This window comes from Pleurodeles waltl, chromosome 9 (genome assembly GCF_031143425.1).
Source record: "Pleurodeles waltl isolate 20211129_DDA chromosome 9, aPleWal1.hap1.20221129, whole genome shotgun sequence".
Classification (NCBI taxonomy): Eukaryota; Metazoa; Chordata; class Amphibia; order Caudata; family Salamandridae; genus Pleurodeles; species Pleurodeles waltl.
In genome coordinates, this window is record NC_090448.1 from 381,315,360 (window position 1) to 381,342,384 (window position 27,025).

Sequence of the window (27,025 nt, forward strand, 5' to 3'; positions counted from 1 at the left end):
TGTGATATTGCTTTCTTTCAAAGTTCCTAAAGTATCTAAGTGAAATACCTTACATTTAAAGTATTAACTGTAAATCTTGAACCTGTGGTTCTTAAAATAAACTAACAAAATATATTTTTCAATATAAAAACCTATTTGCCTGAAGTTAAGTCTTTGAGTGTGTGTTCCTCATTTATTGCCTGTGTGTGTGTACAACAAATGCTTAACGCTACCCTGTGATAAGCCTACTGCTCGACCACACTACCACAAAATAGAGCATTAGCATTATCTACTTTTGCCACTATCTTACCTCTAAGGGGAACCCTTGGACTCCGTGCACACTATTTCTCACTTTGAAATAGTATATGCAGAGCCAACTTCCTACAAATGGCATAGGGTCCAGTGGTGCACAGTAGAAGCATTGGTGTAGAGTGCAGTGTCCCAGAGTATATCAAAGCGGCATACAGTACAGTTTAGGGGTGTAGAGTTCAGTGGCATGGACTACAATGGCATTGTGTGGAGTGAATGAGAGTGGCCTAGAGTGCAGCAGTGAAGAATGCAGCAGCATTGTGTGGAGTAGGTTAGAGTGGCATAGAATACAATGGTGTTCTGTAGAGCGGCATAGAGTGAAGTAGCATGGAATGTAGTGGTGTAAAGTGCTGAGAAGTGGTGAATAGTGCACTGAGTACAATACAGTGGAGAAGAGTACACAATTGCAAAGTGTAGTGGCATATAGTGCAGTGCCATCAAAAGCAGTTGCATAGAGTGCCATAAAGTAGGATGGTGCAGAGCTGGGCGGCATACAGCACAGTGGTGCACAGAAGAGTGGCATACAGTGCTGTAGTGTATAGTGGTGCAGAGAAGAGCAGCATGGTGTATAGTGCAGTGGCATACAGTAGTTCAGTGGTTCTGTGCAATTATGCAGAGTGCAGTGGCACAGAGTACAGAGGCATTGTGTGGAGTGAGTTAGAGTGGCATAGAGTGCAGAAACGTAGAGTGCAGAGGTGTTGTGTAGAGTGGCTTAGAGTGAAGTTGCATTGTGTAGAGTGGAATGCAATGATGTAGAGTGGTGCACAGTAGCATAGTGTGCAGTTCCACACAGTAGTGTTGTAAAGCGCAATGATCAGTAGAGTGCAGTCACATTGAGGTCCACAGAGTAGAGTGAGTGGTATACAGTGCAGTAGCGCACAGTAGAGTGGCAAGGAGTGCAGTGCCGCACAGTATAATGGTGCAGATAAGAGCAGAGTGGCGTATAATGTAGTGGCTTAGAGTATTGCAATGGTGCAGTGTACAATTGTATAGAATGCAGTGGTAAATATTAGTGATGCAGAGTACAGTAAGGTAGAGTACAGTGGTACACAGTAGAGTAGTTCAGTTGTGTAGTGTTATATAATGCACCCATGTACTTGAATCTCTTTATATATTTTGTTTTTTACATTTCAAAAGTACAAGTACTTTTGAGTACCACAGTACTTCAAAAACTTCTTAAAAAATATATAAAGTAATATAAATGATTAGATCTATGTGAATAGACTATGGTAAAGTACCTCATGTCTTCTACAGCTGAAATACATTGTAATAAGAATAGGTCTGATAAACTCCCAACACATCTGAAGCGGTGTCCAAAAATATAGCTGACTTATGATTTTGTAAAGGCATTCATTAGCCAGTTATATAATGTTTTGTAATTTTTGTACCGCAGTCCAATTTTACCCCAAAAAAACTAACATTGAATTTCATGAAATACCAAAAAGGATCCTTTCCCGACTATAATTTACATTACTGGCAAATTTCATGAAAATACATAGACATTTTGCTGCTACTTCTGTCTAAAAAGCCTCTAGAAATTGCATTTATGGAGCAAGTGTTTTGGGAACCCTTTTATTCCTTTGCACCTCATTAACTAATCACCACAAAACTTTTAAACCTCAGCCAATGTAGAAAAAGTAATAGGCCAGTAAAGTTTCGTGGAGATTTGTCAAACAATGGTAAACTTATTAGCAAGTAAAAATACGAGTTCCTATTTCTGAGAACACTAACTAGAAATACAGTCACTCTGTAGTGTGTGTGTAGAGAGATACATATATAAAATATGCACAACATTACATTTTAAACTGGAAAAAAAACTGAAATTCACCAGTTATCGTTTACTGAAGTAACTAAGATGTACATATTTGTGATACTGATAACAAAATAAAAGCAGTTTTGCCCCAAGGACTTTCCCTCAGGGGCCTCCACCACCAGGCCTATGTGTGCAAGGCCATCCCTACCCTGCCCCTTCTATGTTATAACGCTGTGTTTTCCAGGACAGGAGACTGAGTCGGAGTCCTAAAATCACTGCTGCCACATCCTTGTTGATGGGATGGCAGCCAATCAGATTTTCTCTCTAGATGTGTCAGCTCCATGGATTCTCTGTGACATGAAATATACAACTATTTTGTACCTTAATTTCACCCAAACTACTAAACTGATTTACACCAAATCAGAAAACCATGCGTTCTGGATCAAGATCTAGCTTTCTGCTGAATTTGGTGTAATTTCGTTCAGCCATTTTGGGTGTAGCTGTCTCTAATGTTCCTATGGAAAATGGCTTGGGGAAAATGCATTTTGGCCCCATCTCCTTTTTCTCAGACCCCGCTTTACAGATCCCCCTGAAACTTTCAACAAGAAAGGAGTGAAGGTCAATGAGACTTCTACTTTTTTTTGGGAAGGTTTTGTGAGGATCCAATGTAAACGTGTTCCTAAGAGTAACTACATGGTGGTGTGTATGTATGTATACATATGTACATAACCTACTGTCGTTAGTCAGTAGGTAGTTATACCTAGGACCTAGTTTCCATACAAAAAGCATTTTTTGTTTTGCCAATAACTTTGGCGCCATTTGATTAATCTACACAGCATTTTGAAAACTAATTTGGCACTCACTTCAGCTGCTGTGTCAAAAGTTTTGGGGTGATTTGCCAAGCGTGGTGTAAGGAAAAAGGGGTGGGGGGTCCCAAAAATCATTTTCTCTATGTAATTTCCCATAGCAATTTTGAAAACGACTACAGCCTGAACCACTGAACTGAATTACACCAAATTTGGCAGAAGGCTAGTCCATAAAGAGTGCTTTTTGTAATTTGGTGTAAATCCATTCAGTAGTTGTGGAGTTGGTTAAGGAAAAATAAATATATATATCTATCTAGCGATGCAGACGGTCCACAGATCTCAAGGTGAGATCTTATTGGCTACTGAAACTTCAACCAAGATGTGTTGGTAGCCATCTTGGGACTCGGACTCAACCAAAGAGGCAAGGTGGAAATACCTGACCCCCTATGCCTGGTGGTGGGGCCTCTCAGAGACCCTGCTTGAGGGGGGCGGAGGAGGCGGTAAACTTTTTTTTTTTTTACTTTACTGCAAATTCACAGTGGATCCGTGTGGGCCTCCCTCCCCAAACCTCAGTCCCTGGGGACCCATCCCTCATGGCCTTATGTAATTTAAAAGAAAGGGGAGCATCTGGTCTCTCCTCCCTATGCCTATTTTGGCCACAGGGAAGTCATCACCTGGAACCTCCTTTTTAAATAGGTCGGTACTCAGGTGCCTACCCATGGTACCCCACTATGCAGATGTTTGGAGCCCGCAGGGCCTCCACGGCCCCAGCCTGCTCGCCACACAGTATATTTGCCTGCATTGCTCCTGACTGCAGGGAGCAGCTATTTATGCTGTTCCTTCCAGGTAGGAGCAATATCTTGATGTGTTTCCCTACCCGCATCAGTGCTCGCAGGGTAACAGACTCCACCCGCTGGGAGCAGACTGTTTGATCCTGTTTGACTGGAGTGCTAAAAATGCTCCCATCACCTGGAGCAAACACAAGTTTCCCTGCCCACGCGGGTGCGGGCAAAGAAACTGTTGTCTCCAAGGGTGGCCTCCTTGAGACACAGTAAGTGAGCCAGGGGATGATGGCTGTGAGGCCATTAAAGGCTCAGGGAGGGGGGAATCTAGATACTCCCCTTCTGGAAGAGTCTGCACTTACATTTTGACCTCTGACAACATTTCATAAGGCATACCGTTCAACAAAAGAGGACTTAGACTATTGTTTTAAGCTTCCTATGCCCTAAGTAGATTGCTTAGCCAAGGATCGCCTTCACTTAAAGGCATTTATAAGTGTGCCATTGACTTTTCCACCGACCCGGTTTGAGCTAGTGGTATGACAATTGGTGACTTACACCGAAGTGAGTACATCTGCTAATAATTTAGAGTAAACACCAGCTCTTGATCTAAATGAATGTTATGAACTTTACCCATTGCTAGTACGTAAAAGAAATATTTTGCAACTGCGTGAGATCAGTGTTGCTACACCTACATAAAATGTGTACAGGAATTTTACCCCCACCTATTCATAATTATTTTTACTTATTAGTTCGAAAAGACCAATGTGTTCCATGTTAAACTACCTGGAAAGGAAGAGTTGCTTTTTCCAGTGGAGTTTTAGGTGGCATGACTATGGTGGAATGTTTATTTGTTTTTTATGGAAGATCTCACCTTGTAAGACATACTGCCTCGTTTGCATAGGCATCAGTGACACAGCTAAACCAGATTTTCCCTTTAAGTGCGGCTAGTGTCTGGCTTGGGTGACCAAACTAAACTTTGACTCTCCTGAGTCCAGCAGATTTGGTGCAACTTTTAAGTAGCTGGGCTCGCTGTTGCAGCCTGCGCTTTAGCAGCAACTAAGCGATTGTGGCTACCAAATTGCCAGTGTGGCTTATTCAGCTTTAATGGCTCTGAAGCTTTAGCAGGAAGTCTGTTAACTGTTCGGTTCCAATGCTTGTGTGTGGGTCTCAGAGGGCAACTTTTCCTTGAGCAGGCAACCATGTACACAGTGTCCTCTATGGTAGGGCAGGAGCAGCAGGTGTAGTCCAGTCTTTGGTGCATCCTCTTTTTGCCAGATACAATGAACATCAGGGCAGTCCTCCTTCCGACCTCTCCTACTTAAGATGTGATCTGATCTCAGGGTGCCACTTTTATGGCCACAGTTTTCCCTGTGGGTCTGGGGTGACTTCTAGCCAACGGGCTACCAGGTCTGCTCCTGCCTCTTTGAGTTCCTGCCATGTGACATTTAGCTACCCCAGGTTGTGATATTCTGCCCACTTCCAACATGGCAGAACTCTTTTTTTGTGTTTGTGGAACTTGGTAGTCCACCCTATAGGTGTGGCTCCTTGGGGGGGGGGGGGGGGGGGATACACGTCCTTGGTAAAATTGGCTTAACCACGGTTTCCCCTTCTCTGTCCCCGATGTCAACCTGTTTACCAGAACAAAAGTATATTTTAATAACAATGGTTCTCTCGGGAGACGTTTTGTGCTCTTAAACTTCTTAAGCATAAATAGAGGATGTTATGCCTCTTGTAGTGGATTTCACATTGCTATTAATTGCTGCCAAAGGTAGAACAAAATCAAAGGTAACAAAAAATACTCAATATTGATAATAAGTGCTTCTAAAGACAGTGCAGGGAAAGTGTGACGATTTGGGTGTTTTATATGGCCTGGCTGCAGGGCCTTACCATGTAATACATTATTGGGTCCAATTGGGCTCATCCATGGTGAGCTATGGCTTTGAGCAGCAAGGCTTACAGGAACTAGTGTAAAGCATTTAATAGTACCAAACTGCGAAATATGAAAGCCACAGCACGAAGGAAACAGGACACCAATTTATAAAAATAGATTACATTTTGCTGAGTTTTTAGAGTCCAAGATTAGCAAAATCCACCAGAAGGTTCCGGACATAGATTGTTTAGAGAAAACGTAACTTTTAATTGAACTGCAAACAAGTATTGGTAAAGTTTGAAAAGTGTGTAAGAGTTGAGTTTGGCTACTACTGCCTGAGTTGGTCAAGAAAATCTGAGAGGGAGAGGGCCAGAGGGGACCAATGATGACTCTTTGGACAGTTACCTGGCCACCAAAGCAGTCCAGTTCCAAACTTTACAGCATAACTACCATAGACTTAAATGGAGTGGTTCTGATGCTACAGATGCAGGAGATGAAGATGCTCAAAGATGCTCAAAGATGCTCTTGGTGCTGTGCAGTCAGTGGGGGGTATCTTTGTGGTTATTGCTTGGTCCTCAGGTCAGGTGGGGGATGACTTTGAGGGACCCTGACCTCTGTGGCCAAAGTCCTCTTTTAGACAGTAGAAGGCCAGCTTTGGGTAGAGAGTGGTCCTAGCGATACCCCTTGGTGGAGGCTGGTGTCCCTCTTGGATGAACAATCTGGACTCAGATGACACTCCCGAGTTCAGATGACTCTGAAACTTTTGGCCATTGAGGATAAGTCTCTTGGGGTGCCCAGCAGTAGTCAGTGGTGATCCTTCTGAAGTGGCTACTAACTTGCTGAGGAGAACTACTTCAGCTTTAATTACCCTGTTGCTGGTTCAAGTGGACCAGCCAACTGACCCTTTGAGTCATTGCTTTGGTCTGGGTCACAACTTTTTCCCACACCAGGAGTCTGACACAGTCCCCTCTTCACCAGCCCAAGGTGCTGCAAGTGCAGTCGAGCAGGTGGCACAGCCTGTTTGCACAGTCCAGGGGTCAGCAGGGCAAGTCCTTCTCTGGTCTGTATTCCAGTTTCAACGTGATCTGAAGTTTAAGGTGCCAGAGGTGCCATATGTATTACCAGAAAATACCCTGGGGGCGATGTGGTCCCTAGCCAATGGGCTATTAGGTCCCTCCCTCTTGATGATGAATTTATGGCTTTGCGTGGCATCTGGCAATTCTAGAGTGCACTATTCTGCCCACTCTAAATATGTCAGCACCCTTCTTCAGATGTAAGGAGCTTGGCAGCCCATCCTAGAGGTGTTGCTGCTTATGGGCTACTGGTGTCCCCTCTGTCCTCTTTGCCACCCCATCTACCTGAACAAAGGACAGCCTCTTAGAAGTGTGATTGCCATTTGCCCACCAACGGTGGCTTTACATTTGAAGCTCTGCTTTTTGAGCTAACAGCCCAAGTAGCTTCCTGCGAAGGGGCGGTAACAACTCACCCTGTAGCAGACTGCTGCTGTTCCTAACCCTGGGAATCATTGACAATATTTCCCAGGAGGGCAGAGAGCTGTCTGGTGACCAGTGACCATGTGAGGCCACCAGACAAAATGGGTCACAGAGTGGCCACTTAATAAAGGTTTCACTTCTTTAATAGTAACATTAAGTTTGACCTTGGCATCGTCGGGTTTAATGTCATGATTAATTTGATACCTTACAGTACCCAGCTAGGTATTCCCTTTCAGAAGTTAGCCAGGCTCAGGGGTCAGCCTGTACCCCCATGTTAGCCAATGGGGCTACTAGCCCTTGCAAAGCAAAACAACAATTTTAGGAGAGTTACTGTTATGACATATATAAAAATGCATGTCTTACTTAATATTATACCGCTTTCTGTCTTAGGGGACGATAGGCCTTCCTTAGAGAAGTGTTACACTTATTGTTAAAGGAAGTGGGGGGGCTTTACTGTTAGTTTAAAAGTCAAAGTCGAGCTATCAATGTTACCACTGCCCATCCAGTCTGCGGTGGCAGGCTGGGAGCAATTTTGTACATTCACACACAGGTTGACACAATCATTGCTGCAGCCGTGGGTGGGGACACTGCCTTAAGTGCCCTGGGTACCATATTCTTTAGACATATAAGTAAGTCCTTGCCAATTGGACGTACATTTTTAAATGGATTTGACCACTGGCACTGAGGTCTGGTTAGCAGGCCTCGGTGCATCAGCAGGATCAGCCCAACACTATGGGGGTTTGTTAGAAATGGGGTCTCCAGTTCGCAGATGTATACACTCTTGTCCAGGTAGGGACCACAATCCTAGTCAAGGTAAGTCACACACAATCCAAATGATCCTGTGCCCACCCTCTGGTAGCTTGGTACTGAGTAGTCAGGCTTAACTTAGAAGGCAATGTGTAAAGTATTTGTACAATAAATTATACAGTAACACAATGAAAACACCACAAGACACCACACAGGTTTAAACATTAAAGAATATCTGAATAAAATACTGTTGGAACAATAACAATCCAATGTAAACAAGCAGTTATGAATTTTTAAAAATTAAATCTAACTAAAGTGCCTAGAAAACATGTATTAGCAAGTATTAGCCAGTTGCACATAGATTTTATGGGTAAGAGCACATATGTTGGAAGTCAGTGCCCTAGTGGTCAGAATCCGTAAACCACCCCTAAATCCTGCAAAAAGTGGGGGTGGTCCTATAAAATAGGGCATTTCCTCACAGTATGTACCTAGCCGTATGGGCTTTGGGGGGGGGGGGGGCTCAAAAAACTGATACGGTAAGCAGAGTGACAGTAGAACATAGGCAGAGCTTCAGGTGTAGTTTGTGGGGTATTTTAAACCCTTCCAAATCCTAGCATTTTCAGGTTGAATCTGAGCTCTTCAGGAATGTGGTTCCAGATTCTAGGATCCTAGCATGAGAAGGCCTGAGTGAAAGGTTTATTTTTTTCATAAGGAAACTGTTGTCTTTTCCTCCTTCTTTGGTATGAAGTTTGGCAGCTCAAGGTGAAGTGCTTTGAGCATGATGGTGGAGGTCACCTTTAAATTTATTGTGGCCGCAAGAAAAGGCCAGGGATGGTACCTGAAGATGGGTATGATGGGTTTAGATTTTTGGCACCTTTGATCAGAAATGTTGCTGCAGTAAAGTATGACTTTGAAATGTGTTTGGATGGCAAAGGGAAGTTCAAGTAGCAGGATATTGCTGCTATCTAGATGCGATAAAACTAAGGCATGAACCACTTCCAATGTTGAAAAGGAGGGGAAAGGTTGAAGAATAGTTTCTTAGTAGGAAAAGCTAGAAGGGAACCACAGAAGGAACTTTTCTTTGCAGTGGTTAGTTACAAAAGGAACTCATCCAATTTAATAACACTAGTAAGGATTGATGTGTCTAAAGGAATAGACGTTCTTGGGCTAAGTTGATTATCATCAGTTTAATTTTGGATGCAGATTCCTTTTTCGGGGAGCATTATGCCCAGTGGGTTCATGTAAAGATTGAATAAATATGGTGATAGGATTAAACCTTGAAGACCACCACCTTTCATTGCAAAGTTAATGGCAGGAAAGATGAGAACCACTCCAGGACTTGTCCCCCTCTTCTGATCCTGGTGGACTGGAAAGTGAAATGTTTTAGGATCAATACTGCAAATGTGGCTGTCGCGTCAATCAAGACTGAGATGTGCATTGCAGCCATCCGCAGCTTTGACAATGTGTTCAGATTTTTTTTTTTTTTAAAGAAGGGGTTGCTGGTTAAAAGTTGTACACTTTAGTCATAAGCTAAATTAAAGAGTTCAGAAGTTTATTTATGGAATTATGTAAGAACTGTTGTCATGGGACCACTGTTTCTATGATTTTTACCTTGGTCAAAATAAGTCTCATGAGGCTACTTGCTCACATAATCCATTACCCTCTACCTTGACTGAATCCATCATATGTTTTCTCACAATAGTGCTGTAAATTAATTTAGGAAAACAAGGTGAAGGTGACCTTGTCTAGCAATTTGGGATAGACTGTTCCCATGAGGAGCATGGTCAGTACTGCTCTGTATAAAGCGGGCCTCTGTCTAGAGGGACATTGTGACAGAAAATTGACAACCTGTACAACTGTGGGTGGTTGAAATTAATTCTAGCATTTCATCCAATGCCTTGTTTGTTTTGCAGCGAATCCACTTATTCTGATCCTAGAACACTGTACTCAGCAAAGGGTCTCCGTCGGTCACTCTGAATTTAAGGTAGTGTCTCCAACAAGGACCCAGACCCTCTAGATCTACCTGTACCATTATGTCCGCCCTGCTCCTCAGCTGACAGTTATACTGGGCAACAGGTTAGGCGGCCTAAGGAAGGCGCCAAATTAAAGACGCTCGGGCCTGTGCTGATTTTATCCTCTCATCATAGGCATTTAGTCCACAACAGTGCTTTCCATGCCCCTGTCAGAAAGATGACCAACAAAGAAGAGACAGGTAACAGAACTTCAGGGCTCAAGGTTCTTGTCAATGTTGATTTATAATCTGAGCACTAAATGCCATTCTTGTCCACATCCCGTACCTCAGTCAGTAATCTAGGAGCCACAGTCTGCACACTGCTTTACAGAATCATCCGGTACTCGATTTAGCGCTTTGGTCTTTGCAAGGAACACAAATCAACAAGGAAGGCCTTCAGTCTGAGGGATATAGAAAGGACGGGGGAAGGTGACTTCTTTAGTGGATATCTACTATCCTTACTGATGTGCTCCCGAACTCATGGTTGCTTTCTCAAAAGATAGCTGCAAGATTGTGCGCTCTCCTCTCATTTAATGACGTTCAGTAGATCAACATGGTTGAGGATATGTATGTTTGCGTGTATAATATATATATTATACACACACACCCACATATACAGAGTATCGTTCATTTTACAGTTCTTTTGGAGCCATTGTGTTTGCTACCAACCACTAAAGTAATCTGTCATTTTTTGTATTCTGCCCATCTATCCTTACCTTTTTCTCCTCTTGCTACACCACCCAACAGGCCGCCTGCCAGCGTTTATCCTGGAGAAGATACGCCCCTCACTTGACGCAGGTAGTGGATGTCGCACTCCTACAGCACCTGAAATTGGTGGCAGCGACTTGCCAGCTGATGGTGGAGGCGGCGGTAACCGCCGTCGGCGACATCGGCAGAGCATGGGAGGTAAGAGCACATGTCCCAGTAGACTTGTAAAACACAGCCCGACATTTCTCTTTGCATGTTACAAGATGCATTTCAATTCTTCAAAGTCTTGGAATCACCATATCGGTGAAATTGCTTTAGAAGACCTAGGTCTACTTTCATTCCCACCTTCCTTATGCAAACCTGTCCAGTCTTTACTTGCAGTCTGATAATAGTGCTGTTTGTTGGCTATAACCCTGCCCTATGCATAATTACTTTGATCTGTCATTGGTACCTTCGACATCTATTGGACATAAGTAAAATGGACTGTTATGTTGCATTCTGCAACACTTAAAAGCTTATATATGTCTGTAAAACCCAAAGAATCTTGCCCTCCCAAGAGCTAGTTGTGTAAGTTGGAGTTACAGATGTTTTCAAGGTGTAGCAATGAAAGGCTGAAAGGGACAATAAATCTTCATATCTTGGGACATTTCCTTTAAATGACAAGTGTGCATATTTCCAGGGCAAGACTGCACATTGAATTTCCTTGACATGCTTTCGTAATTTAGTGAGATGGTGTCGGGGCCCACCTCCGCATCATGGGAATCCCACAACATACCTCCATCAAAGATCTCTTTTCTACCTTTCCTGGTTGTGATTCCATCTTGAGCCAACGCGTGCAAACCCATGCCAACATGTGGCCCTCTTTCAATGCCCTAAAGTATTTGTCACCTACCTTTTTTTAAACTGACTATCCTCTCTAAAGTACTCTAAAATACAAACATCGATATTCCCCTATTCTCCTTGATACTTCATTTTCCTCTGGCTCCCTCATTCACTCCGTGTACAAAATCTTGTTTAAATAACCAGCAAAATGTGTCGCAACAGAAGGGGTAGCAGGCTATTGTCTGCTGCAATTTTGGCGTTAGCTTTTTTGTCCTCTACATCCTGAAGAAATGGCAGCCCTTTTTATATTAGATCACGAATAAAACCACATCTTCCTTTTGGAAAATATATTAGGTCAGGTCTGATAATGAAGCAGGGTGCCTGTCTTGTGTTTTTTTTTTTTTTTTTTTAAGATGAATTGCAAATTATGGGAACCAAAAAAGATTTGCCGCTTACAAAGGCCACGTTTGTCCAATTTATTTCTGTGGGGAGATGACACCACATTTTATGTCATCCATGTCCTCAGAGTCCCGATTGTAACCCTTCTTGTTCGGCGTTGTACTTGATTGTGTGAGTAGCCAGGATAGGAGCAGAAGCGGCGATGTTTACCCAGATCATGCAAGTGTTTTTCTCACTAACCTTCCAGTTTCTCTCTTCAAGCCTATACTTACTTTTTCTTCACTTTCAAAGAAATTGTCAATGGAGCACTGAGCAAGTTGATCGCTGGGCGCACACCTTCCAACACTCCATTAACAGATCGCAAGCCAGGTACGTTCATTTCCTGAATAGTTCTTTGTTTTTCGGTTCCTCGTACTTCTAATGTAAAGGCAAGTTACGAGCCAAATTTCCAAATAAGGTTTGATTTAAATTAACCCAAATAGTGCAGCTGACTCAGTGGATTGCTGACCTTCCTAAGTAGAGGCCCCTGCAGACGAGACATTCTTTGTAACAAAGAAAGAGGGGTGTAGAGGCAGGAATACAAGTAGCAAGGTAACCTGTTGCTCAGATTATACAACCATTTCTGCCTTGAATTAGAGGAGAATACAAAAATGCGCACTACTGCTGAAGTGAATGATGGCTATGATATGTGTATTTGGAAAGCCCATTTAAATCAAAACCCTGAAAGGCAGTGAAGTGCTGAGACTGTCAGGATGCAGTTCATGTAAAATAAGCTTGTGATATTGGTTGTCTGTTACTACCTGTTGAGTGAGTTGTACCTGCTGTTTCAGTGAGGGTAGCCTGTGTTCCTAGTATGCTACGTGAAATTGTTGCATGTGTGTTTTGCGATGTGAATGTCCTGCATGGTACGCAGGCATATTCCCCTGCCCCGAGTGCCTGACTGAATGTGAATCTGCTATCATCACTTTTATTTTGGCAGTGCCATCACCGAAACCTAGTATGTGGGAAGAAGCCTTGGCCTATTCCTGACATTGCATGGTCCAAGACCCATCCTGTCATTTGGAGGGGCACACTAAGTGTAAATAAATAATTGATGTAGGACTGCTGCCCATTTGCTGGTTATAGTACATGAAGCGGTCATAGCCGCATGCCCTATTTTCACCAGACCATTTCTTTTTGTCAAGGAGTGTTGCCAAGTGGTCCCTCTTGTGTAAAGTTCTGTTATGTGAAAACCAGAACTTTGTGCTGACATCCAGTGTGTTTGTCGAATATGTGTACAAGTGAGCATGTGATACGTGTGTAATTAGGTCTGTGTGTCTGAGCACTGACGTGAGTGGGATCCATTATGGAAGCGCCTGGTTTAGAATGGCACAAAATGGAGGATGACGTTAGCTTCTGCAGACACTGGAAATGCTGTTACCTGCATTCAGGTGGCAGAAGGATGAAATTCCAGACGCTGAACTGAGGAGGATGGAGACAGGTTCACATTTAGATATTCCATGAAGATGTAGCAAGGGGCTGCTAAGTAGATCTTCATGAGCAGGTTGGATGTTAGTGAAGCCTGGGATTGCAGTTTCTTGTGAAAGGTAAGGAAGTTTTTAGGCCAGACCTGTCCTTTAGTGTGCCTCGAATTATTGCTTCAGAAAGGCTGATAATAGGCAGTTATGGCCCAATTTTTAAAGAAAGTCACCAAATTGCACCCAAGGTATATGGCCTTGCTTTAGTACAGATTAACAACTTTCATGAATGCACAATCATTTACAGAAGTAGGTCTGGAAGCCATACTCCGAGATAACATTTGAACTGCATTTTAGCATGAGCAAATATGCATGTTTATATTTGCTTATGTGAAAATGTCCCGAGTGGTTGGAAGTTCATTTCCCGTAGAACTCCTTTTTTTCACCCTGGAAAAAGTTAGACTTCTGCCCTTGTCAGGAATAAATATTCAACCTTTCACAGTGTGGATAAAGATTGGAGAAGTTTGTCAAAAGTGTTAAGCATTCAAGTTTGCAGTTGTACATGGACGTCCAACAGTGGAAGCACCACTTCCAGCCCCAGTATAGATTTGCATAAAGGTGCTAATATTAGGACATTGCTAGACTCCAAACCCTCCTATAATATGAATCCTGGCATCGCCAGATAGGCTATTGTCAGAGCCCTGATACAACACTGACATAATTTGTCACCTTGATAACGCGTCCAGCCCTTTATAAATGACCTGTATCTGGACACGTTGGAGGTCGGTGAATCTTTTAACCGAGTCGGGCTCTCCTCATTCCTCAATAGTCGAGTCACTCAGATCAATAATCAATAACTGTTGTAATCGGTAATAAATACTCAATTAATAGATCAATATAACACATCAGAAATCAATAACAGTTGGTATTTCGGCGCACCATGATCTTTCAGTCATGAATAACCACACCAGTTTATTAAAAGTTAGTGAATTTATTTCCCTATATTAACAAAGCTAGCACGATATATATGTGCCTCAAAACCAATTGATATATGTATATGAACATTACTAGCTGTCCATATCGCCGGAAGAAACGCAATCTACGTAAAATCTGGACAATAATACACTCTGTTATAGCAATGCAAATCACCAATGTGACTAACTGTATTTGACTAATTGCATACATTCGGTCAGCATAACAAGATTTCAATTCTTCATGATACATTGAATGAAAACCTCGACTAACCTCTAATTGGCATTGGCATGTGGGACTTCATGCAAAACTAATTTAGTCAACACAAATTTGGAAAACTTCTAGCTAGGACCCTATCAAAATAGCAGTTGGTACCTAAAAGGAAAAACACAATGCATAATACATTTATCCTTTCATATTTACCAAATACAATCAGCATTCAAGAAAAGTCTTCGTCCTTCAGGTACCGGTTGATCAGCATGGGGCAAATTTCAAAGGGGCAAAGTTAAGGGCTAGTTTCCTTGCGGCGGCAAGGAGAATAGGGCAAAGTTACTGCATGGGCAAGACGGGGCAAATCAAAGTTAAAGTCTCTAGGGTGAGAATTCTTAAAGTCTCTTTCTCTCAGATAGAGAAAAGGGCATCAGGGTGTCGTCCAAAATGGAGTCTGGCATCGGGCTTCAAACTGGCATCGAGGAAAATGGCTGACTTCTCTTTGTCTGGTGAGTTTAAGTCTTCCATTGGAGGGTTCATAGGTTGGCTTCAAATTGTCCAATGAAAAATTGCCTTTTACTAGAACTTATTTGTGCATACATTAGCCTTGGAGCCTTGGAACACAAGTTGTATCATGGTCTGCCAATTATTTTGGTATCTGTACCTTCATTGTCCGCACCTGCAGAGACTGACCTTGTATCAAAAGGGATGTAACCGGCCTAGCACGAAACCTTGGAGATAAGTGTACCAGCCAGTTTCTACTGGAAAAATACAACTTCAAGCAAGAATATATGTTTCATTAGTTCAAGGGAAAAAAAATATCATGCAGTTAGAATTTTGAGACCAGGCAACTAGGCCAAAGCCTGCACTAAATTTAAGCTAAGCAAAACAGTTTTCAAGCAAGAAATCATAGCATACATTTGCAATTATGATGGATTACTACATTTTCAATACTTCACGATTAATAAAGCTCGTTTACAATGATGGCGAACTACCCCGAGGGCACAATTTCCCTCGTATATATTTTTCTTTACTAAAATCACAATTCAATATGTCTTGATTACTTGGTATACATGAATATATGTCGGACCTTCTTTTTCTGCGTCATCAATCCCTCCTCTGATGACTAATTATGTCATCACATCAAATCTTCCCACAAATTTTATCCCATTAAAATTCTGTATAGTAATTTGGCACTTCAGTCAATTCCCTTTTTCTTTTAGTCCCTTTTGACTTCTCCCTATATATTTCCACCATTTTGTTCTCTATTTTCTCTTCTCTTTTTCTTTTGTTCCTTGCTTTTAGTATTGTAATAGTTTTCCATATTCCCCATGGGCCTAATAAACAAATTAATACTATTAATATTCCCTTTACTATTTTCAGTAGTAATCCGTTCCAAGCGTTGCTGAGCCAATTTCCCACAGAAGCAAATCCTTTTCCAACTTTCTCCCAAACTCCGGGTTCTTTCAATTCCTTTAAATCTACACTTTCTTTAGTTAAATTTGTAAGCATCGTTCTAATTTTTCCACTGCTGTCTGGAATATATGTGCAACAGTGACCAGTACCAAGCATTTTGCGAACGCCGCCATGCTTTGCTAAAAGAATGTCTAAGGCAAGCCGATTTTGAAGAGTCATAGCTCTTTCTGCAGCGAGTTCAGCATCCATCAGGATTATAGCTCCTGAAAAATTTGTCAGCATGTTATCCACAGTAGTAGACAACTTTCGTATTTTAATTGAATTCAATATGACTCCTACTGAAGGAATCAATGCTCCAAATATGTCTCCTACCACACCAGAAGCTGTCTCTCTTTTCTGAACACGATGTGATTCAGACAGCTTTGGAAATTTCTTTAAGTCGTCTAGTTGGTAAACTTTTGGGAACACTATTCCCAAATAACACCTTCCATACCATCCTTTAGGAAGACGATAATAGGCGTTGAGTCCACAAATATAATATACTCCAGGAATAACTGGGTCTTGTCCATTCAGCATGAATGTCCATTTTTGTTGAAATGCGTACGTGTGTTTACATTCACTCGTTCCCACGAAAACTGTCATAATATGATGTAAATCTATGTATACAAAATCTTCCTACATGCAATGTATCTAAAGCTATTTTCCCTTGTGTCTTTATTGCAGCAAAAGCATAATTATCTACAGACGTCCGTTCGTGTAATTCCTTCTCTAATTTCTCCTTCATTTCATTCTTCCTATCATCAGTGCGGTTTAAAAATTCTATTTCTACTGGTGAAAGCAAGCATGTAAGGTTCTCTCTATGTGCGTGAGCTGTGTGGAAAGGGGACATCGGTTTGAAAAATTCCCTCATTAATTTGGCAGACCAATCTCGAGCTATCTTACTTAGGTGCCCTATTATGGGGACATATGCAAAAGTAACATCGTAATTGGTATAGAAATAATGAATGTCTTTTTGAGCATAAAATCTGGAAGCTACTATACTACATGTAATTCCATACGTAAGAGGCATGCTGTGATACGTTACCCCTTCCACTACTGAGGTAGGTATTTGTGTACACACAACAATCTTTCGCATCCATGGTCTCAACATACTCACTCAGTAAGCGATAGAAAACGTTAGATGAAAGTTCCTTCTTATCATGCAAGTGTCTCTCGTCTTGCTCAAGTCTCTTCAGAGCTGTTAGTTCAGTAACGATAATAGGTTTAGAAGTAGAAGCATCATTCGTCTCACTCTCACTCTTACCATGCATTCCAAGAACTATTGCTACAATTATTAGTACGCATGCGGTTATTAAGCCTATACACATGTATTTACAATACTTCATTTTACGCCCCTGTGTAGTGAAGCTAGTCATGATCTGTATAGAATCAGAAAGTTGAAGACACTTTATCAAAGCGTTTTTTTTTTTTTTTTTCTCTAAAAGTTGCAGGTATTTACAAAGCTGAACGAGTTCAATGTTCACACAGTTTCTTTAGCAGCTTAGTCTCTTATCGGTTAGCAGCGTTGTCTCAAAATCGGTTTCAAAGTCAATCAAGCTAGCAATGTCTTAGCCGGTTGAAAAGTCAATCTGTTGATTGAAACCATTGATCACCTGAGTCCATAAAGTTTTTATTTCCAAAATGAAGTTCTGCCTCTTCGTTTTCAAGACTGAGGGATACGAATTCGTCTGACCAATCGTTATTGGCTACGTACGCCCACTCCGGACCAGAATACCTCCTGCTCGGTATCCTTTTTCTTTTCAATTTTGCATCTCTTTGATTCTTTCTCACTAGTGCTTTCCTCTTTGGCCAAGTCCTTTTCTTCACTTGGCGTTGGTACTACAACAGGCACTTCCTTTCTTTTCTCTTTCACCCTTGGCCCTTCACTGTCCAACGTTTCTCTAGTTCTTAGTTTTACTGGCGATATGCTTGGTCTTCTCTTTGCACTGTGTCCACTTGATGGACCTGCAATCTCTTCTGAACGGGTTTGAGCAGCTTCGTTCTGTTCTGCCTTGTCCCCTCCTTCTGGGGAGTCAATCAGGTTTTCCTTTTCTTTCTCTGTATCGTCTGCTTCTGGGAAAGCCCTCCTCTGATCAGGCTCTCCTGCTTCTTCACCTCTTTCAAGCCCTTTGTCACCTTTACTTTCTACAGGCTCTTTGTCACCTTCAGCTGCTTCAGGTTCTTTGTCACCTTCAGCTGCTTCGTCGCTGTCTGAGGCTCCTCCTTGGTCTTCCCCAAGTGAATCAGTTGCTTCGTCCTCAGAGAATATTTCTCCCTCCTCTAATTCTGCCTGTTCGCTTCTGGTTCTTTTTCGCTCTGTGTCAGCGCTTGATACTTTGTTCTCAGGTACTGGTAACTTCAGCGCTTCAACTTCCTCATCTGTGGGACACAACACCCTCTTTGTGTGACTGGCGTGAATCCAGTTGGGAACTCCCGCACACTTCACAGCGGTGGTAGTCGTCAGAATCACTTGGAAAGGTCCTTTCCAACGGGGTTCCAAACACGACTTCCTCACGTGTTTCTTTATCACGACCCAGTCACCTGCTTTCAAGGCGTATCCTGGACCTTGGATCGGTGGCAAGGTGGTTGCCTCCACCTGGTGAGAGAAAGATCAAACCACATCAGCTAGACCTTTGCAGTAGTCTAACACCATATCATCTGTAATATTCAAAAGCGCATTTGCGGGAACTGCTGGAAGTCTCATAGCTCTGCCCATGAGAATCTCGTGTGGGGACAGTCCAGTCTTTCTGTCAGGGGTGTTTCTCATTGACATTAGTACCAAAGGCAATGCGTCAGGCCATTTCAAGTTTGTCGATGCACATATTTTCGCCATTCTCGATTTCAATGTGCCATTCATTTGCTCCACTAGACCTGATGCTTCAGGGCGGTAGCTACAATGCAGCTTTTGCTCAATGTTCAGTGCTGCACAAAGCAATTTTATTACTTCATTATTGAAGTGACTTCCCCTATCTGATTCTAAAGAGATCGGGAATCCAAAACGTGGTATTAACTCTCTCAAGAGTAGTTTTGCAACTGTGAGACTGTAATTTCTGCGTGTAGGGTATGCTTCAATACAGTGACTAAAAATGCACACAACCACCAACACATACTTCAAGCCTCCATGCACAGGCATCTCAATGAAGTCCATTTGCATCCTGCTGAATGGACCCCCTGCCCTTCCAATGTGGCTCAAATTTACTACGGTTCCCTTCCCTGCGTTCATCTGTTGGCAAATGATGCAACGGTGGCAAACTGCTTCAGCAACTTGGCGGAATTTGGGGTTAAACCAATCAGTTTTAAATAGCCTAATCATGGCATCCCTCCCAAGATGAGCTTGTCCATGGTAAAATCTAGCTATCTGTGTCAAAAGACTGTTTGGAAGAACAAATTTTCCTTCACTTGAAACCCATAATTCATCTAGCCTCTTTACACATTGTAATTTGGTCCACGAGAGTTTTTCATCCTCACTGACATCATTCTGTAGGGATTTCAATTCGTCCATCATATCTATCACCTTCAGGGCAAATATTTCGCTTGGTTCGAGTTCTGGTTCACTTATCAAATTCCATTCATCCCTAAGCAATATACAGTTCAATGCGCAAAACCTTGCGACTTGATCCGCATATCCATTCCCCAGGGAAACATAGTCTTGTCCTTTCGAGTGTGCACTGCATTTTACCACTGCTACTTCCCCTGGCAATTGAATGGCATTTAACAATTCTCTTATTCTTTCACCGTTTTTCACTGGCGATCCTGAAGAGGTCATGAAACCTCTCTGTGACCATAGTTGTCCGAAATCATGCACTATTCCAAACCCGTACTGGCTGTCAGTGTAAATGGTAACTTTCATTAATGCAGAGAGTTGGCACGCTCTGGTAAGGGCTACCAATTCTGCTACCTGTGCAGAGTAAACTCCTTGAAGCCAAGATGCTTCCAGAACACCTGTTACAGTACATACAGCATATCCTGCTTTCAATATTCCCAGTGCATCTCTTAAACGTGAACCATCAACAAAAATAATTTGATCATTTTCTTCCAATCGGGTATCTTTGATATCAGGTCTTGGTTTGGTGCAAAATTCAGTCACCTGAAGACAGTCATGCTCGATGTCTTCAGCGTTCTCAATTTCAGCATTTTCACTGGGAAACAAAGTTGCTGGATTCAACGTAGTGCACCTTTTCAGCTGCACATTAGGTGATCCCAGAATTATTGTTTCGTACCTTGTGAGTCTAGCACCAGTCATGTGCTGTGTTCGGGAACGTGTCAAAAGTATCTCAACTGAGTGAGGGACCATAACTGTTAAAGGGTGTCCCATCACTATTCCTTCACTCTGAGTGAGGCTGATACCAACTGCTGCTACGGCGCGCAAACACCCTGGCAGTGCTGCTGCTACCGGATCCAAAGTAGCTGAAAAATATGCTACTGGTCTGTTCACGCCACCATGGGCTTGGGTCAAGACAGACAAGGAACATGCATCACGTTCATGACAAAACAATGTGAAAGGCTTTGTGTAGTCAGGCATACCTAAAGCTGGAGCCCTGCACATGCATTCCTTCAATTCAATAAAAGCATCCATCTCTTCTCCTTTCAGTTCAATTTCATCCAATGCATCCTTCTGGGTCAGTTTCAGTAAAGGTTTTGCTAGGGTTGAGAAGTTGGGAATCCATTGGCGACAGTAACTCACCATTCCCAAAAACTTTCTCACCTCCCTCCTCGTCTTTGGGGGACTCATTTGAAGTACACTTGTTGTTCTTTCCTTCATTATTCTCCGTGACCCTTTCTCTATTTGGTGACCCAAATATTTCACTTTCTTCTGACAGAACTGTAATTTTGAAGGAGACACCTTGTGTCCATTGATCCCAATGGTTCAATAGGGCAATGGTGTCGGCTGTGCAGTCACTTTCTGTCTTGGATGCAATCAGTAAGTCATCAATGTACTGTACTAGGGTTGATCCAAATGGCAATTCTAACGCTTCCAAGTCTTTCTTTAGAATCTGATTAAAAATTGACGGTGACTCTGAAAACCCTTGAGGAATTCGACACCAACTGTAAACCCTATCTAGGAATTTGAAACAAAAGAGAAATTGGCTGTCCTCATGAAGAGGCACCGAAAAGAATGCTTGTGACAAGTCGATGACTGAGAACCATTCGGCATCACAAGGGACTTGAAACATTATCACAGCTGGATTTGGTACTACAGGGCAGCATTTAATTATTATATCATTTATTTTCCTCAAGTCCTGCACAATTCGGACCTTTCCACTTGGCTTTATTAGTCCCATAATTGGTGAATTACATGGACTGCTTAACACTTCTTTCAGTACTCCCTGCTTTACAAACTCATCAATGAGTTGGGCGACTTTCATGAGGGTGTCTTGTGCCATATGGTACTGTGGGGTCTGGGGAAAGGTTACATTGGGTTTTACAGTCACTTTCACTGGTTCCACTCCTTTCACCAATCCCACCTCTTTTCCTGTCATATCCCACACTTCTTTTCCGACCGTTTCCTGTAATTCAGCTGGAATATCTGCTTCAGTGATCATCGGAAAGAGGGTAATCAGAGGATACTCTTCATCGACAGTCTCCATCTCATCCCCTTCTACACTGTCCTCTTCTTCCCCATCACTGCTCGTCTGAATCCTAATTCCGTCGTTCGAACACATAATCGAACATCCCAATTTACACAATAGGTCTCTCCCTAACAGTGATATCGGGCTTGAGTCACATACCACAAAATTATGTGACCCTTGATAGTTACCAATTCTGACTTGTACTGGATCTGTGATCGGGTTCGTCAGGTACCCGTTTGCTACTCCTACTACTTGAACTGTTCTCCCTGAAAGTGGCAAATTTGGTACTTCAATGCTCCTAACAGTGGAACGTGTAGCTCCTGTGTCAACCAAGAATGAAACGCGATGACCCATGACTCTTCCCTCCACATACGGACCCTTTTGATCAACTTCCAAAGATGCTGCAAGCACACAATTTCCCTCCTCATCTGAACTTTCATTCTCCCATGCATCGTTTATTCCATTCTCGCTGTGTAGTGGGAATTGGTGTACTGTGTCATTTTGACTCATTCCCTGACCCGTGACCTGTTGAGGAAGCATTGCTTGTTGCTGATTCATTGGTGCTAAGGGTATTTGCATTTGCTGATTAGGTACCATAGGAAACTGCTGTTGCATTGGCTGCAATTGTCATTTGCACACGAGGCATTTGCACCTGTTGCGGTTGCATGGGTTGTAGACCCTGCATCTGGTTCATATTGTTTTGAAGATTTGGGTTCGGACCTCTCAGTTTCGGTCCTCTCATAGTCTGAAATGCATTGACATCATTGTTTTGCTGACCTACACCTTCCTGCACCATCATTGGGCACTCCCGTTTCCAATGCCCGACGATTCCGCACGTGTGACATGGCATCACCTTCTTCATTGCCTGTATACCATTTGGAATCATAACGGTATTCAAATCAGGACCATTATTCACAAACCCTCCTCGGCCTCTGCCTCTCATCTGCGGCTGAAACATAGCATTTCCCTGTTGCTGCTGCTGCGGCATCTGTTGTTGAAAACCTTGCAAACCTTGTAAACCTGTCTGAGCTGCTCTGAGCTGCATCACCATCACCTTTTCCTTCAATCTTTTCTGCTTTGTCTCAATCTCATCACTGCAGTTTTTTGCATAATTCAACACTTCATCAATCGACTTTGACTGCCAACAAATCAAATGCGATTTAATCATCTGGCTAACTTCGGGTCTCAGCCCTTCCACACACCTGAACACAAAATGGAGCATGTCTTTTGGCTCAATCGTTTCCGTGCCACTATAATTTTTAAACGCTTTCAACAACCTCTCATAGAACGCGTGTATAGATTCTTTAACCTCTTGAGCGGTCCTGTCAATCCTTTGCCAATCCATATTTTTCGACGCAACCTTGGTTTTCAAGTGCTCGATCACCTTGTGGTACAAACTCATTACCGCAGGTGATGGCGCACCTGTGTCCCTATCTCTCTCTGGTTCACTCGTCGGCCAACCTACAGCCCTTTTACAATCTTCCCACAGATCTGCCGGAACCACAATTTCAAACAAGGTATTCAGGTCTTCCCAGAGACACTTCGCGAGTTTCACAAATCTATCCGTTTGTTGATACCACTCAATCGGCTTTTCTCTTAATTTGGGAAAGTCATCCGTAAAGGATTGAATATCGCACCTGTGCCATGGTACATGCACGAGTTTTCCCCCTGCTGTCTCTCTCATTGGTAGCATGGTTATCAGATCGTCATTTTGTTGTTTTTTTTCACTTCGCTCTGAAGTATTTTCCTTCTTTTTATCCTTTTTCTTGACCCACCTGCTTTCCCACTTGTCTAAACATCTCCAAACCTGTGCACTCTGCAGTATCTCTTTAAGGTGTGTTTTCATCCCTGCGGATCTCATGTGTTCAAAATCTTTTGTCTCAAAGTCTAACCTGTAACTTCTGCTTAGGTGTTTGGTCTTACCTATATCGATCTCGTTTCTGTCTGCAATTTCTTGTAATTTCTTATGTATGTTGCTCACTTCTCTTGTAATCCTAGGGCACATGTATCTTAGTTCTTCCTCTGTGTATGATTCTAATCTGTTCAAACCCATTGTTCCCTCAACCAGTTCATCTGCCTCCATACCCAACCTTATTTTATTCAGGTATTCTTCTCCCTTCCCGCTTGATGTACTCTGTGGGGAGTTCAGGCTGTTGAACCATTGTGTTAACTGTTGCGCGTTCAGCCCCATCAATGTAGCGGTTACATCAACTGCCACTGACGGTTTCTGTAATGTTTCAGTCTGTGAGGTTAACTGTACTAATAGTGGTGGAAGTGACCTTACCACGGTTGACGGAGCGCAAATTGGAATTGGACTAAATTCCGACAAGGACCCAGATCCATTTGGTAGTGCCGCTATCGGAGTTGTCTCTGGAGTGGTTTCTATGCATCTTCTCCCTGTCCCATTTTGTATCGTTAACCCTTGGTCGCTGGTGCTTGAATTTTCCTGTATGTACAGTGGTACTGGTGGACCTACAGTGATAGGTAGAGATATCGCGTCTGGATTCTGTCTGTTTCCCGAATTCTGTGGCATGTTAATCCCCACATTGTGGTTCATCATTGCTGGCATACCTAACTGGCTTTCTACTACTCGCGCTTCTTGTGTTTGCTTTTGGGGCATCGAGAACTGTGTTGATTCAGCTTGAATCAGTGTCGGTCTCTGATAGTTTTGTCCTCCCTGCGCCATTGAATCGGAAGCCATTCCCACATTATGCTCATCACAACAGTGCCTTTGAACCTGTGGCTGATAGTTATCAGCAGGTTTCAATGTTGGCACGTCTGGGTACATTCTCTGAATCCGTGGTATTCGTGGTGAGAAAGGCATGTCAGAGCTGCTCGGCCTCTGAGATCTTCTCAAATTTGGTGTTACATTACCCTGTATTGGTTCTGGAGGGGCAGTACTAATGCTTGAGCCTTTTTCGCTTTCCACATATGGCGGTGGGCGATCATTCAGCAATTGTATAATGAACTCCTCATCATCTGACTCGTCTCCCCTTTTCGAGTTTCTATTGCTCTCTCCCTCTCTGGACTGACTCCTGTTTGTCTTACAGGTGGCTTTCCTTCCTTCCGTCTCCGCTTCCTCGGCAATCGCTGGAAACAATTTAATTCCCTGCAATACGTCTGATATCCAAACCTTTTGTGTGCTGTCCCATCTAGCATCCGCTAGTGTCTTTTCTACTTTTCTTATTCTTGTCTCAAATTTCTTTTGTTGTTGGTTTCTAGCTATTAGCTCCCAAATTGCTAATGCCTCAAACTGTGCTGGCCTTGGAGGTACTTTCATGTCGTATAGCGCGAATCTCAGATTTTCTAAAACCCTTAGGTTAAACGACCCATGGATAGGGAACGCTACACTTCCATGTTTTTCTGTTAATTTGCACCATTGCTTTAGCGATAGACATGGCGCTACACCCTTTTCTTCAATGACGATGTAAGCTGGTGTACCCTCAGGCGGTGTTTCTTCTCCTACATTTGCTTTAATATAAACATCTCCCCTCATGGCACTCTTAAATGCTTTGAAAAATGTCATCTTTCCGTCTTTTGTTTTTCTAAAAATATGTAATCAATAAGTGACTTTAATTCCCGGAATACTCTTCACTTGCCTTTCCCCTTCCAATTGCGCTTCACGGACTGCGTCCAATCCGTGCGTGACCCTTCTCACCAACCGACCTATCCCAGCGCGGCTCCTAGTGACGTCACACTCACACACTGCGGCTGACAAAGTCCTGTGGCTTGTCCTCTTTTCATTCGGCTTCACCCATAAACTAATTTCTGCAATATAACACAAGCACTTTACCAAAAGAATAAAACAGATCTGTCGGTTTACTACAGGAAAGGTACTACAATCGCTTCAGAATCCTTAGGGATTTTTCACTAGCCTCAGCAGTTATTCCATCTTTCTCGGTTTCCCACTTTCGCAAGCAAAATTTGACCCGCAAACTTTACTCTCAACTGATCAATGAACTATTCTAGTGCACTTTAGAATTCATCAAATCTCAAAGTCGAAATTTTCTTTCACTCTGCAACATTCATACCGACTTGTTGACCACGCCCGATCAACCTATTAAACCGACCAGATCACAACATGAAACAAGTGTCACATACACTTTTCAACATACTCCGGAGTCTCTTGACCTCGCAGGGCCCGTCTCAACATCAACAACCACGTGGACAATTTTTTTCTACTCAAAGCGCTACACACACGTGAAGTTCGACGACTTCCCTACTCTCACACCTTTGGAGGAACACTCCTCTAATATCTTTTAACTCCTTAAATCCTCACAAACTCCTCAATTAATCTGCGGCGATAAGCTGTGCAAGCGCGAAACCCTAACTTCACTCATACCGTCACTAGAAATGCTGAGACCATTCTCATACCTCCATGTTCCTCATTCGCAAGCTCCGAGATCCCGGGAAAGTCATTGGGGACTTAGGGCATCATCCTCTCTCCAACTTGTTTTATCAAAGAAAATTCTAACCTGACTCTGTCTATTGTTCGGATGGGGTCCCAAAGGGCTAAACCATCCTCTGCTACCATCTACTGATAACGCGTCCAGCCCTTTATAAATTACCTGTATCTGGACACGTTGGAGGTCGGTGAATCTTTTAACCGAGTCGGGCTCTCCTCATTCCTCAATAGTCGAGTCACTCAGATCAATAATCAATAACTGTTGTAATCGGTAATCAATACTCAATTAATAGATCAATATAACACATCAGAAATCAATAACAGTTGGTATTTCGGCGCACCATGATCTTTCAGTCATGAATAACCACACCAGTTTATTAAAAGTTAGTGAATTTATTTCCCTATATTAACAAAGCTAGCACGATATATATGTGCCTCAAAACCAATTGATATATGTATATGAACATTACTAGCTGTCCATATCGCCGGAAGAAACGCAATCTACGTAAAATCTGGATAATAATACACTCTGTTATAGCAATGCAAATCACCAATGTGACTAACTGTATTTGACTAATTGCATACATTCGGTCAGCATAACAAGATTTCAATTCTTCATGATACATTGAATGAAAACCTCGACTAACCTCTAATTGGCATTGGCATGTGGGACTTCATGCAAAACGAATTTAGTCAACACAAATTTGGAAAACTTCTAGCTAGGACCCTATCAAAATAGCAGTTGGTACCTAAAAGGAAAAACACAATGCATAATACATTTATCCTTTCATATTTACCAAATACAATCAGCATTCAAGAAAAGTCTTCGTCCTTCAGGTACCGGTTGATCAGCATGGGGCAAATTTCAAAGGGGCAAAGTTAAGGGCTAGTTTCCTTGCGGCGGCAAGGAGAATAGGGCAAAGTTACTGCATGGGCAAGACGGGGCAAATCAAAGTTTAAAGTCTCTAGGGTGAGAATTCTTAAAGTCTCTTTCTCTCAGATAGAGAAAAGGGCATCAGGGTGTCGTCCAAAATGGAGTCTGGCATCAGGCTTCAAACTGGCATCGAGGAAAATGGCTGACTTCTCTTTGTCCGGTGAGTTTAAGTAAGAAACATTCCAAATTCTGCAGGGTCTTCCATTAGAGGGTTCATAGGTTGGCTTCAAATTGTCCAATGAAAAATTGCCTTTTACTAGAACTTATTTGTGCATACATTAGCCTTGGAGCCTTGGAACACAAGTTGTATCATGGTCTGCCAATTATTTTGGTATCTGTACCT

General features: G+C 42.6%; 1 protein-coding gene across 2 annotated transcripts in view; it reads left to right on the forward strand.

Annotated features, from left to right (window-relative positions):
• LOC138259339 (uncharacterized) overlaps positions 1-27,025 on the forward strand; it is a 640,620-nt gene that overhangs the window by 348,180 nt on the left and 265,415 nt on the right. For both annotated transcript variants that reach the window (XM_069206979.1, XM_069206981.1), the window contains 2 exons: positions 10,498-10,656; positions 11,971-12,048. In XM_069206979.1, the coding sequence (XP_069063080.1) occupies positions 10,498-10,656; positions 11,971-12,048 (237 nt within the window). The remainder of the gene's footprint in view (positions 1-10,497; positions 10,657-11,970; positions 12,049-27,025) is intronic.